Below are 14,014 nucleotides of genomic sequence, written 5' to 3'. Positions count from 1 at the left end.
TTTATTCAGGTGGTTGTTTGCTTCCTGTCTGCCTCGCCTATCAGACTGTCAGCTTCATGATGGCCAGGGCCTTGAGTTGTTCATCATTATCTGATCCACATCTAGCACATGGCCTGGCACATAATAGGCACTCAATAAATTGGGGTGAATGAATAGATTGATTTGGCATGCTGCACCCTGGGTTAGGGACTGGGGAACAAAGAGGAATAAGGGATCTATTCCCTCAGGCTCACATCGAGTTGAGGCAACATACGTGCACAGGGTCCCCTATGAGAACGTGCCTTAGAAACCCAGAGAAGGGGCAGAGGATGCTGCCTGCGAGGGTCAGTTATGGGGCACTGAGGTTGGAGCTGGATTTTGTGCAGCAGAGAAGAGAGTAGGTCGGACCGGGCATTCCAGGCTGGGGTGCAGCACAGGCTGGCAGGGAGGAGCGGTGAGCAGTCCGGCTGCCACGTGTGTGAGTGCAGGGAAGGTGTGAGCCCCTGTGGGTAGAGGTCTGGGGAGGGGCTCGGGGTGCGCACTTTCCACACTCTCCATAGGTAGAGCAAATGAAATTCAAGGACTCACGCATCAAGCTGATGAGCGAGATCCTGGGTGGCATCAAGGTGCTGAAGCTGTATGCCTGGGAGCCCAGCTTCTTGAAGCAGGTGGAGGACATCCGGCAGGATGAGCTCCGGCTGATGCGCCAGGCTGCCTACCTCCATGCCACGTCCACGTTCATCTGGATCTGCACCCCCTTCCTGGTGAGGCTCCCCTGCCTGGGCTGGCGTCCCGCCTCCTGCCTGGCCAGCCTGGGCCTCTGGACCCTGCAGACGCCACCCTGACACCCATCCCCACCACTGCCCAGGTGACCCTGACCACCCTCGGGATGTACGTGTCCGTGGATAAGAACAACGTGCTGGATGCTGAGAAGGCCTTTGTGTCCGTGTCCCTGTTCAACATCTTAAAAATTCCCCTCAACATGCTGCCCCAGTTAATCAGCAACCTGGCCCAGGTAATGCTGGATAGGGCCGGGGGTTCTGCTGGAGTTCGGGCAGGTAGATGGGGTCACTCAGGGTCAGGGGGTAATCAGGGAGAGTTACTGGAATCGGGGGAGGGCCATTTGGCATTATGAAGAATTGTTCCAAGTTGAATGAGGTCATTAGAGTCAGGGGCCATTTGGAGTCAGTGGAAGTCAGGTAAGGTCCTTGGAAACCCAAGTTCTGGAGACAGCCTCCTCTTACCAACCTGGACCCTGTCTTTGGCCGTGGGAGCCAGCCAAGACTCAGTCATGGGAGGGGCCCTAGCACCAGCCTCTGGACCCTCAGGGGGCCCAGCCTCACCCAGGAAGTTGGGGGCCAGCAAGGGTAAGAGGAGATGGTACAGGAAAAGCACAGCTTCCAGGGCTGACCCGCACCCTTCTACATGCAGACCAGTGTGTCTCTGAAACGGATCCAGCATTTCCTGAGCCAAGATGAACTTGACTCCCAGTGTGTGGAAAGAAAGACCATCACCCCAGGTCCAGACAGCCTCTACCTGGGCTGCCCTTGCCCCAGCCACTGCTCCAGAAAATTCTCTGTTCCAAGCTTTTAACTTCTCTCTTGTGACCCCCTTTTCTTCATCCTCTTTTCGTATGTGCTCTCACTCTGTGCCCGCCTTCTTCCTCTTCTGGCTCTTTACTTTCCTCTCGTCATCCTCTCCAGGCCTCCCCCACCACCTTCCTTCCCTAGGGCTCCCCCTGCTCCTCCCCAGGACTTCCTGTCTCCTCTCCCTCCCCCCCCACAAGATTCCCTGCCCTCCCGCTAGGGCTTCCCACACCCCTCCCCACCCAGGGATCCTCCTCCCCTTGCCCTGGGCCCCCTGACGCTGTACACCTCTGTCCTCCCAGGCTATACTGTCACCATACACAATGGCACCTTCACCTGGTCCCAGAACCTACCACCCACCCTGCACAGGTACCAGCTTCCCCTTCCCTTCTCAGCTGCCTAAAGTGAGCCAAAGGTCAGATCAATAGTGGAACCCAACCCCACTCTCACGCTTCAGTCTTTGGCCTGAGAAGCAGGAAGAGCCTCAGCTTGCCAGGGTGGTGTCTGAAAGGGAGGAGGGCTTGGGTCTCCAGGTGGGAGGTGGGGGACCAAAACCCTGATTCCTCCTCTGACTGGGCTACTTGTCTTCTTGCCCCCAGCCTAGATATCCAGGTGCCAAAAGGGGCACTCGTGGCTGTGGTGGGGCCTGTGGGTTGTGGGAAGTCCTCCCTGTTGTCTGCCCTGCTGGGAGAGATGGAGAAGCTGGAAGGCAAGGTGTATATGAAGGTGAGAGAGGCAGGGACTCCTGGGAAGGGAAGCTTGGCCAGGCCTTGGGCAAACCCCGAGGTAACCTTCCCCTTTGGCCAGGGCTCCGTGGCCTACGTGCCCCAGCAGGCGTGGATCCAGAACTGCACTCTTCAGGAAAACGTGCTGTTTGGCCAAGCCCTGGACCCCAAGCGGTACCGACAGGCTCTGGAGGCCTGTGCCCTGCTAGCTGACCTGGAGGTGCTGCCTGGTGGGGGCAAGACAGAGATCGGAGAGAAGGTACAGCCTCCTCTTTCATCCTCTGGGGAGCTAGCACATACAGCTGCCCACCTCAATCCAGCCCAGGTCCAGATATGCATTCATTCATTCATTCACACATTCATGTAGTATCATGCCTAGCTGTGTGCTAGGCACTGGTGAAACAGAGCTATTACTGGGGGAAACTGACCTGTAAACAGGTAGGGGCTGCAGAATGTCCTGGGGGCCAGGCTGAAGGCCTGTGCAGGGTACTGGAAGGCAGTAACGGGGGTAGTCTGCATAAGGAAAAGCATCACTTTTGAGCTGAATCTTAATAGCTAAGGAAGAAGCTCTCATCATTCATCAGATTTTATTACATACCTACTATATGCCAGGCAATATTATGCAGTAGTAAATACACCAGACTAAAATCTCTGCCTTCATATAGCTTACATTCTACTGGGGGAAAGAGATGATAGCAAGATAAATCAGTAAACATATAATATTAGATAAATGCTAAGGGGAAAGAATGAAACAGGGAAGGGATATAGGAATATGTGCAGGGTTGTATTGTTAGTGTGCTTTGGGAAAACCTCACTGAGAATCGGAGACTTGACCAAAGTGAGGGAGTGGTCCGTATCTTTGAACATGAAGCCCTGTCTGGGACATTTGAGGCAGAGAGAGCAGTAAGTGCAAAGGCCCTGAGGCAGGAGTGTGATTGGGGCATTTAAGGACCAGCAAGAAGAACAATGTGGATGGAGTGGAAGGAGCAGGGATGAGGAGGAGGAGATGCAGTCAGTGAGGTGTCCAGGCAACCAGGTCACATTGGGCCTTGGAGACCACTGTAAGAACTGTGGCTTTTACCAAGTGACGGAAAGCCTTTGAAGGTGTGAGCCAAGGGACGGTGGGTGGACTGGCATTTCTGTGCAATTTGGTGTGACTGGAGGTTAGAAGGGGTGTGGAAGAAACAGGGTAAGGTAGAGCCTTGAAGACTTTGATTAAGGTTTTGGCCTTTACCCTAAAAACCATGGGACATCAGTAAAAGTTTTTATTTTTTAATTAATTTGTTAATTTTTAACAGTCACAAAATATACATAACATAAATCTTTAACTTAGAAATCCTTTTAGAAATCCTTTTACTTATATAGGTCAGTAGTGTTAAGTACATTCACATTGTTGTACAGCCAATCTCCAGAACTCTTTTTATCTTGCAAAACTAAAACTCTGTACCCATTAAACAGCAACTTTTACTTATCCATTCACCCATCAATGGACACTTGGGTTGCTTCCACCTTTTAGCTATTGTGACTAATGCTGTTATGAACATGGGTGTGCAAAGATCTTTTCAAGACCCTACTTTCAATTCTTTTTAGTACATACCCAGAAGTGGAATTGCTAAATCATAATTCTATTTTTTTTATTTTTTGAGGGACTGCCATACTGTTTTCCATAACGGCTGCACCATTTTACATTCCCACCAACAGTACACAAGGTCTCCAACTTCTACACATTCTGGACAACACTTGTTTTCTGGGGCGGTTGTTTGGTTTTTTGTTTTTGTTTTTTGGTAGTAGTCATCCTAATGGATGTGAGGTGGTATCTCATTTAGGTTTTGATTTGCATTTCCCAGTGATTAGTAATGTTGAGCATCTTTTCATGTGTCTGTTGGTAGTTTGTATATCTTCTCTGGAGAAATGTCTGTTCAAGTCCTTTGCCCACATTTTATTCAAGTTGTTTGGTTTTTTGTTGTTGAGTTGTAGGAGTTCTTTATACATACTAGATATTAACCCCCTATCAGATATATGAGTTGCAAATATTTTCTCCTATTCTGAAGGTTGCCTTTTCACTCTGCTGATTGTGTCCTTTGATGCACAGAAGTTTTCAATTTTAATGTGATCCAATTTTTCTATTTTTACTTTTGTCGCTTGTGCTTTTGGTGTCCTATACAAAATCCAAAAAAATCATTGCCAAGTCCAATGTCATGAAAATTTTCCCTTGTGTTTTCTTCTGAGTTTTATAGTTTCACCTCTTTTTTTATATACTAAAGATTTCAGTGTCTCAAAACAAAGACATCCTCTTACATGACTATAGTTGAGTTATCAAAATCAAGAAATTTATCATTAATACAGTATTATTATCTAATTCACTGTCTGACATTTGAAATGTCATCATTTGTCCCAGTAATGTCTTTTTTAGCTATTTTCTTTCCTGGTCTAGGGTTCAATCCAGGATCATGAGTTGCATTTAGTTGTCGTATCTCTTTATTCTCAATCAATCTGGATAATTCCTCAGTCTTTGTCTTTTAGAACATCAACCCTTTTGAAGAGTACAGGCCAGTTATTTTGCAGAATGTTTCTCAATTTGAACACGATTAGCTCCGGAATATATTTTTTTGGGGAAAAACCAAAGAAGTAACGTTGTGTCCTTCTTGGTGCATCATATCAGGAGGCACATGGTGTCAGTTCATGCGTTACTGACAATGTTAACTTTGATCTCTTGATTGAGGTGGTACCGTTTACTGATGATTTCGTGTTATAACTTTCATTGATGATTTTTGCCTGAGTCAGTGTTTACTATGATGTTGGCCAAATGTTGATTTTATAACTCCATTCCTTCTATAGTTATTAGTTGGCTTATTACTTATTCATTAATTTTTTATATCAATGTGGGCTCATGGATTCTTATTTGATTCAATGGGTTATAATCCATTACCATCATTTTTTATCTTGACGTTCAACTTGTCAGTGAAGAGTTTTAAGCAGGGACAGGAATTGCGTTTTGAAAAGCTGCCCTGGCTACAGTGTGGAGGGGCCCAAAGGCACAGGAACCAGTGAGGAGGCTCTCGTGGTGCCCTGGGGAAATGAGGGCCTGAGCCTGGCAGTGGGGATGGGAAATTTTTAAGTAGGAGTCCAAGATTATAGGAACCCAGAGTAGACCTCCTGATCTACGATACAACTCCTCCTTCCCATCTCTCCTGGACCCACACTGACCTCGCACACACAAGCCTGATTTAGTGCCCAGAACATAGTAGCACTGGAGAAAGGCTGGTTGGTTGAATGCAGGCAAGTTCACGCGTCTCAGTCACTACAGCTTCCATGTCCACCCCTTGCTTTTCAGCAGCTCCAGCTCCCACCCCACATTTGTTCTCCCCAGGGGTCAGTTTCTCAGGGTACCCCCCAAAGAGCTGGGCCTGTTCCAGAGGGAATGAGGAAAGCTGGTGGTAGGAAAGCAGGCTATACCTCTGGGATCTGCCCTCTAGGCCCAGCCCTGCTGCTGTGTGCCTCCGTTTCTGCATAATGGGTTTAAGGAGTGAACTTACCTCCCCTCTGGTACGTGAATGATCTCAGGGTTGATAAATTCTGGGGTGGATGCTGGGTTTCCATCCTTGCTTTTGCCCTTAATAGTTTGGGACCCTGGACAAAGTCATTAACATCTTGAGCTCTAGTTTCTTCATCTAGAAAGTGGGGCTAATGATACCTCCCTGGAAAGACTGACAAGAGGACCAAATGGGATAATTGTTATGAAAGTCATCTGCGAACCGTATGGTTGATGGGAGACTAAAAGTTCTATTAAGGACCTCCTGGGGATTTCCAGCCTCCCAGAGTATGAAGGTGGAAGGCAGAGAAACGAGCTGGGCCGGGAGAATGATGTCCTTACCTGCCCTGGGAGGACTCTAAGAGCCACCACCCCTTCCTCCATGGCCTTAGAGCTTCCCAGGTACAGGACCAGGCATATGAAATGTGAATTTAGAGGTCTGCCTTTTTGAATGACAACAGACAGACACAGCCCTGTCCCCCTTGTGATGGCCTGACTCCCTTCTACCCAATATACACCTCTCACTTCCCTCCTCCAACCCATCCAGGGCATTAACCTGTCTGGGGGCCAGCGTCAACGGGTCAGTCTGGCCCGAGCTGTTTACAGTGATGCTGACATTTTTTTGCTGGATGACCCATTGTCAGCCGTGGACTCCCACGTGGCCAAGCATATCTTTGACCAAGTCATTGGGCCAGAAGGTGTGCTGGCAGGAAAGGTGAGGCCTCCCAGAGGCTAAGGGGGCTAAGGTGAGGTCTAGGGCCACAGGAGAAGACTGGTGGGAGGCCAAGGGGTTCGGGTGAGACCTGGAGGGATGGAGGGCCTGCGGAACAGGAGCATGGGCTGGGCAGTGGGGGAAACCTGGGGCGGGGGTGGGGGACAGTGCCCCTCAGGCACTGAGCCAGCTGCGCTGAGCACGGCGTGAGCCCCTGATGTGTCTGCTCATGCTGCCGGCACACAGGCACCTCACACTCACTCCGTGGCCCCGCGCTGTGCCAGGGGTGTGTGCTGAGGGCAGTGGGAGTGATAGCCTGCTGCCTTCTCCCCAGACACGGGTGCTAGTGACGCACGGCATCAGCTTCCTGCCCCAGACGGACTTTGTCATAGTGCTAGCTGACGGGCAGGTGTCTGAGATTGGCACTTACGCAGCCCTGCTGCAGCGCAACGGCTCCTTTGCCAACTTTCTCCGCAACTATGCACCTGGTGAGGGCAAGGAGCACCAGGAGGCCGACAGCAGGACCGGTATCTGCCATTCTTGGCCCTCCGTATTTCCCTGCCCTCCCAGCTTCTCCCCTGTCCTGGAGCCTCTGAGTGTCTGTGGACAGGCCCAGTGTTGTACAAGGGAGGTTCTGGGGAACTTGGACCATCTGCGTGATGCCAGACACCACCAACAGGGAAAGTGAACTGGATGGATTCAAGTCCTTCCTCCTCATCTTCCTTCATGTGTCAAAAGGGCCTAAGGGCCCAGGCCCAGCTTGTACGGCAAAACTGTTTCACAGATGAATTGTTTAGTAAATATGCAAATGCTTGGAAAAGTCATTTATTTATTAACAAATATTTATGGAGCAATTACTATGTCCAGGCACTATTCCAGACGCTGAGACAGCAGTGAACAAACAGAAAAATCCCTGTCTTCATGGAGCATATTGAGACCCCCTTGTTGTCCAGTCCTGGCTCCCCAACCCCAGGCTCCCAGCTGGCTCCCAGACCTTCTCCTGGGCTTTCTCGCCTCCTTCCGTATATGCAGCTAACATGTCTCGAGCATTTACTAAGGGCTATGCCCCTTGCAAGCTCTTGACACACATTCTTTCCTTTAATCCTCACAATGACACAATGAAGTAGGTACTATTATTATCCCCATTTTACATGCCTGCCTAAACTCATGCGGTGAGGAAGTGGGATTTTAGCTCAGCCAGTCTGACTCTAGAGCCCAAGCTCCTGACCCTTATATTTGAATCCCCTTCTACGTAGTCCCTGATGGGAAGCTTTTCTTCCCGTCTAACCTAAGTCTTTCTTGCCACCCTTTTTCTTTCCAACACGAAATTCGTCATTTATTTTTCTTGTTGTTCTTGCTGCCCTCTCAGTCCCTCTCCCCTTGCCTCTCGCTTGTCCATTCAGGCCTCGTCATTGGAGTGGGGCGGGGGATAGCAGGGGCTTGCGGGGTGAGCTAGCCAAACTCTCCTTTCTGCCTCCCCGCTGCAGCCTTGGAGGACAGAGAGGATGAGGAGGTGCTGCTGATTGAGGACACGCTCAGCAATCACACAGACCTGACGGATAATGAGCCAGTGACATACGAGGTCCAGAAGCAGTTTATGAGGTGAGCACCTGCGAGCTCTCAGCCCCCGGGAGACGGTACCAGGGCTCCCAAGCCCTGATGGGGGGCGCAGGTGGGCATTCTCCCTGATGCACCCCGGGCCTCCGGCTGCAGCCTGAACCTCCTCTGGGGCTCTGTCTGTGGCTGTGCTGGAGGCCTCCTCCCTGGGCCTGACCAGTTGCCTCCACAGACAGCTGAGTGCCATGTCCCTGGAAGGAGAGGGCCAGGGTCGGCCTGTGTCCAGGAGGCGCCTGGGTGCGGCAGAAAAGGTAGTGCAGGCAACAGAGGCAAAGGCGAGCCAGGTGCTGACCCAGGAGGAGAAGGTGGAGATGGGCACTGTGAGTAGGGTGGGCGGGGAGGGATGGAGGGGGTGGGCAGGCCCCTAGCAGTCCCGGGGCTCACCGGAGTCCTCTGTCCAACCGCTGTGGCCATGCAGGTGAAGCTGAGTGTGTTCTGGGATTACGCCAGGGCCGTGGGGCTCTGTGCCACGCTCGTCATCTGTCTGCTGCACGGGGGTCAAAGTGCGGCTGCCATTGGGGCCAACGTTTGGCTCAGTGCCTGGACCGGTGAGGCTGTGGTGAACGGCCAGCAGAACAACACCTCCCAGAGGCTGGGCGTCTACGCTGCCTTGGGAATTCTGCAAGGTGAGCCTGCAGAGATACCTAGAAGGGGCTACAGTGGCCCCTTCCTCATCTCTGGGCTGCTGGGTCCCCCAAACCATGCCCTCGCCTCTGAATCTTTCTCCACTGTCGCAGCCCCAGGGACTCCCTAACCCACCCTAGCAGTCTACCTGCCGCTGGCCCTGTCTAGCTCATCCTAGCCATGCCCTGCCTCTGAGCCTGCCTAGTTCACCAAGGCTCTCCCCCATCTCGGAACCCGCCCCTGCATGCCTGCCACCTGGCCCAGGTGAACGAGCGCCCCTCTCCTCCTCCACCAGGGCTCCTGGTGATGCTGTCAGCCGTCACGATGGCGGTGGGAGGTGTCCAGGCTGCGCGCTTGCTTCACCAGGCGCTGCTGCACAACAAGATGCGCTCGCCTCAGTCCTTCTTCGATACGACGCCCTCAGGCCGCATCCTTAACCGCTTCTCCAAGGACATCTGCATCATCGATGAGGTTCTGGCTCCCACCATCCTCATGCTGCTGAATTCCTTCTACAACTCCATCTCCACCCTCGTGGTCATTGTGGCCAGCACGCCACTCTTCGCTGTGGTCATCCTGCCTTTGGCTGTCCTCTACCTCTTTGTGCAGGTGTGCCCTGAGTGGGTGGGCTTGGCTTTTTGTGAGCATGGCTGTTGTGTGGTCGGGGCTCTCCCGGGGGCCACCAGTGGTGGGATGTAGGGAGGTCAGGCCCCGCAGCTTCACAGCTGGAGTTGGTTCAGTAAATACCTCTTTGAAACTCATTTTCCTCACCTGTAAAATAGAATCATAGAACCTACCTCACAGAGTTGTTGATAGGATAAAATGAAATCCTTGTAAATTGTGACTGGCCCTGGAACTCCTTCCTGCTGGCTATCTTTTAATAAAATATTGTCAACGGTTTGAGACACATTATCCTTCCCTTCTTTTTAGATCTATCTAAACTTACATACATGTTTTTAACGTGGACGAGTTGATAACATTCAGATACAGCTACCTATAAAAGGCATTTGTGTTGCTGAGCCCCTATCCTGCCATTAATTAATCAGTCAATGAAGGTAATCCACAAGTGGCCAGAAGCTCAGGCCTGTGTGTGAAGACTGTGCTCTGTGCTGGTTTGGGGGACTCTCAGATGCAAATCCTACATGGCCCTGGCCATCTTGGGGCCCACAGGGTAGAAGATGGAAGGTGGAGGCAGAACTGTGTTTTTGTGGGGCTGAAGTTTAAACAACTGGGGGGTGGGGTGGGGAGAGGCTCTTTAAGAAAAAGAATACAAAATTATCTTATTTTTGCAAATTTTGCAAAATTTTGATTGTGTGAACACACTGCTAGGGCCCCTAAGTGGAGACAGGCATAGTCACAGGAGGCAAAGCAGAGTCAGTGCAATAATCTAGGCCCCCGCAGAGGTGAGGGGGTCAGGAGCTGAGAGGCAATCGGGAAAGGCTTCGTGGACACAGTGGCCTGGAAGAGTGAGCAGAGCTGACCAGAGGGGAAGGGTGGGATGGGTTCGTGGAGCCATATCAGGCCCCCAAGTCTTGGGTTCTTCTGGGCGGGGCGGGAGGAAGGGAGCAAGGTCTCATGGGGCAGTGGGACTGACGGGGAGGCGGCTCACATGGGTCCAGAGGGCGTGCTGGACTGAGTTGGGGCCCCACGGTCCTGACTCCAAGCTCTTTCTCCATCCCCTGTCAGCGCCTCTATGTGGCTACGTCACGGCAACTGAAGCGGCTGGAATCTGTCAGCCGCTCACCCATCTACTCCCACTTTTTGGAGACGGTGACCGGCTCCAGCGTCATCCGGGCCTATGGCCGCAGCCAGGACTTCGAGGCCATCAGTGATGCTAAGGTGGACACCAACCAGAGGAGCTGCTACCCCTACATCGCCTCCAACAGGTCAGAAGCTGCTCCCTCAGCCCCTGCTCCTCCCATGAGTTTCCACCAGTGTCTCTGCGGGAGAGACCCTGGTGTTCTGGGTCCAAGCCCCTCCTTCCCTCTGAACAGCCCCCTTCTTGCATCTGCCCCGTTTCCTCCTTGCCTAATCCCCACAGGTGGCTGGGGGTCCGAGTGGAGTTCGTGGGCAACTGTGTTGTGCTCTTCACTGCACTCTTTGCTGTGATTGGGAGAAGCAGCCTGAGCCCAGGGCTGGTGGGCCTGTCTGTGTCCTATGCCCTACAGGTACGCAGAGATCTGGGTCCTGGGTCAGGGCCGCCACTGGGGCAGAGGCCACACAGGTTTCACAAGCATCTCCTGGGCACCTCGCTCTGCCCCAGATGGAGTCCAGCCACAGGTTCTGCTCCCTGGGACTGTGAGCTCCCAGTCAAGTGTGGAGAGTCACTCCCACCAGCAGGGGATGGTACTGTGGGGTGCACAGACCTTAGTGGAGGAAGGAGCCCAGAGGAGGTCTCTACCCTGGAGTGTTGGAGAAATTATCTTGGAGCTTGGCCCCAAGAGACAAATAGAATTTGCCCTGCCTGCGCAAGATCTAGAGGTCAACCCTGACAGGGGTCCGGGGGCAGGGACGTGGAGAGCTGGAATACACCTCATGTCACAAGCCTGCAGGGAAAGTACACGGAGCAGGTAACTGGAGCCTGGGAAGGTCACCCTGATATCAGCCTATATTGTCAAAGCGTTAAATAACTGCAGGTGGAATTTTTGTGAAGCAGATCACATTTGCAACGCCTCAGGTGACTCAAGTCTTGAATGTTTTGTAAACAAAGGACAATCCAGACAGGTCAGTCTTCTCAAACTTTAATGTGCATATGAATCACCTGGGGATCTTAAACTGTAGATTCTGATACAATAGACCTGGGGCTCTGGCTTCAGCATTGTCTATCAAGACTCCTTGATCCACAAAGTGTGGTCCAAGGACCAGCTGCATCAACCTCATCTGTGAGCTTCTTAGCCATGTAGAATCTCGCGTCCCACCACACACCTACTGAATTAGAAGCTACATTTTATCAAGATTCCCTGGGAAATCTTTCTTGTGCATATTAAAGTTTAGGAAACACTGGGCTGGGTGGCCTTTTGTTAAGTCTGCATTGTCACTGCCTGAGGTACAGTTGTGATTTGAGCCCCAGGTGGCACATCTATGGGTTTGCCCAGGCCCCCCTGGGTCATAGCTGGGATAGGATAGGAGCATAGTCAAGGAGTCTGAACTCCTCCCAAAGCCATTTCAGGGGGAAGAGAGATTGCCCCGCTTATGACCCAGTCCCTTTGGCTAGGTGACGTTGGCTCTGAACTGGATGATACGAACGATATCAGACTTGGAGTCTAATATTGTGGCCGTGGAGAGAGTCAAAGAGTACTCCAAGACGGAGACTGAGGTGGGTACGGGATGAGCCTGGGGCAGGGAGGGGTGCTTGGTGACCCACCATCCCTACACCCCCAGGCCAGTTGTTCAGGTGGCTCTTCATTCATTCATTCATTCATTCAACCCTTCTTGAGTGTCAACCAGAGGTCTATGTGAGGAGGTGTAGAGCAAGACAAGGTCTGCCCTCAAGCAGTTCCTGATGTAGTGGGAGAGGACAGCTCCCGTTGTTCCAAGCCCTCCTTGGTCACAGTACCTTGTCCTCCCTGGGACCCCTCAGTCCCGTGCCCTGCCTCTGTCCCTCTGTCCATGAGCTCATCCAGCCTGGATCCTATGCTCCACCAGTGCCAGTGCTCTCAAGTCCCTTGCCCTTCTCTCTCTCAGTCATCCTCACCCCAGACGAGCCCATCTGTCTACCTTCTAAAACATGCCGGTGCTCAGCTGCTAAAACGTTGCTGGAGAAAATCATTGATTTTACTTCAAGTTTATAACCACACACCACGGCTGGGTGTTCCTGTTTTGCTTCTCCAAGAAGCATGTGTTCCCACTTTCAGAAAGTTCTGTTTCGACCATTCTCTTTCCTTAAACCCCCACATCCCCTTCTCCCTGTGCTCAGTCATCGACCGAATCACTCAGTCATCGGTCATCATAGGCTCAGTCATCAACCTTGCCTAACGCTTCAGTGAGAAAACGGCTTACAAGATGTGAACTCCCTCAGCCTTCCTGCCTCCAGACTTTCAAATCTGCCTGTGTCCCTTCCACCTTCTTCCTTTCTCATTTCAAAGTCCACTCCCTCTACTTCTTTGCATGGCCACCCAAGGACTTCACTTCCTCAATCACACCTTCCATCTGCTACATCATCCATCTTGCTCCCTCTGTTGGATGATTCCCATCCACACGCAAAAATAAGCTCTTGTAGCTTCCATTCTAGACACTCAAACCAACCCTCCCTTTCCCCTGTATCCTATGTCCCATTTCTCTGCTCTCCTTTGTTGTGAAACTGGCTTTAAAATATGGTCTGCAGGTGCTCTCCCCACTGCCTCATCACCCTGTAGCCTGGTTTCTGGCCCTATCACTCCACTGAACCCACTCACCAATGACTTTCCCGCTTCCTGACCTAGGGACACTTTTCTGTTCTCATCTAATTCAACCTCTCAGCAACATTCAGACAAAATAGCCCCTCGCTCCTACTTGGAAAGCACTTCATGGCTTCTGTGACCTGAGCTCCTGCCCTGTCAGCCCCCATTGAGCCCCACCCCACCTGTTCCTCCCAACCTGGCCTCTCCTGCCCATGGGGCCCCCATCTACCCCTGTCTTCCCCATGCATCCCCTATCATTCCCTCATCCCCCATTCTCTGGGATCTTCAAATTCTCCCTCTTTGTGCCTAGCATTCCCATATCCCCTCTCTACACACATGATCCTGTCTCCACATTCTCAAAAATTCTGCCCCCAACCCTACTGTCCATTCTCTTGACACCTCCTCAAGAGAGCGGTCTACCTATACTGGCTGCTTTGCTTTTTGACTGCTGACAGTCTGAACCCCCATTTCAAAACACCCTCCACTCTCCCTCCCCTAAATAGCAGCAGGGAGATCCTTTAAAAACACACCAAATCATGTTATTCCTCTGTGCATGGCCCTACATCTTACTCAGGGTAAAAAAACACAGTCCTTAAAATGGCCAGCAAAGCCCTATGTGATGGGGCCATCCACTACTTGTCTCCTACCTCTCACCTTTGTCATTGCGATCCAGAACACACCTGGAAGTATTTGTACTTGCCGTTCCCTCTGTCTGGCATGCCCTTCCCCCAGATATCTACTTGTCTTGTTCATTCACTTCCTTCAGGTCTTTATTTAAATATCACCTCCTCCAGGAAGCCTTCCCTGACCACCCTGTACAGAATAGCAACACCAGACACTTATCCACACTCATCACCATCTGA

General features: G+C 51.6%; 1 protein-coding gene across 9 annotated transcripts in view; it reads left to right on the top strand.

The window, feature by feature from the left end:
* The window catches only part of ABCC3 (ATP binding cassette subfamily C member 3), a 42,794-nt gene that overhangs the window by 21,269 nt on the left and 7,511 nt on the right, over positions 1-14,014 (top strand). For 4 of the 9 annotated variants that reach the window (XM_082372546.1, XM_082372544.1, XM_082372548.1 and 1 more), the window contains 15 exons: positions 540-743; positions 848-994; positions 1,411-1,498; positions 1,868-1,934; positions 2,165-2,291; positions 2,373-2,549; positions 6,370-6,537; positions 6,869-7,061; positions 8,022-8,136; positions 8,324-8,471; positions 8,570-8,777; positions 9,071-9,381; positions 10,459-10,658; positions 10,814-10,940; positions 11,987-12,088. In XM_082372546.1, coding sequence (XP_082228672.1) covers positions 540-743; positions 848-994; positions 1,411-1,498; positions 1,868-1,934; positions 2,165-2,291; positions 2,373-2,549; positions 6,370-6,537; positions 6,869-7,061; positions 8,022-8,136; positions 8,324-8,471; positions 8,570-8,777; positions 9,071-9,381; positions 10,459-10,658; positions 10,814-10,940; positions 11,987-12,088 — 2,382 coding nt within the window. Of the gene's footprint in view, positions 1-539; positions 744-847; positions 995-1,410; positions 1,499-1,867; positions 1,935-2,164; positions 2,292-2,372; positions 2,550-6,369; positions 6,538-6,868; positions 7,062-8,021; positions 8,137-8,323; positions 8,472-8,569; positions 8,778-9,070; positions 9,382-10,458; positions 10,659-10,813; positions 10,941-11,986; positions 12,089-14,014 lie in introns of those variants that run through there. The other 5 variants (XM_082372545.1, XR_014238532.1, XR_014238531.1 and 2 more) reach the window with 5 other exon arrangements.

The sequence above is a fragment of the Balaenoptera borealis genome (assembly GCF_965194805.1).
Source record: "Balaenoptera borealis genome assembly, chromosome: 20".
Taxonomy (NCBI): Eukaryota; Metazoa; Chordata; class Mammalia; order Artiodactyla; family Balaenopteridae; genus Balaenoptera; species Balaenoptera borealis.
This window is presented reverse-complemented; position numbering and strand designations above follow the sequence as displayed.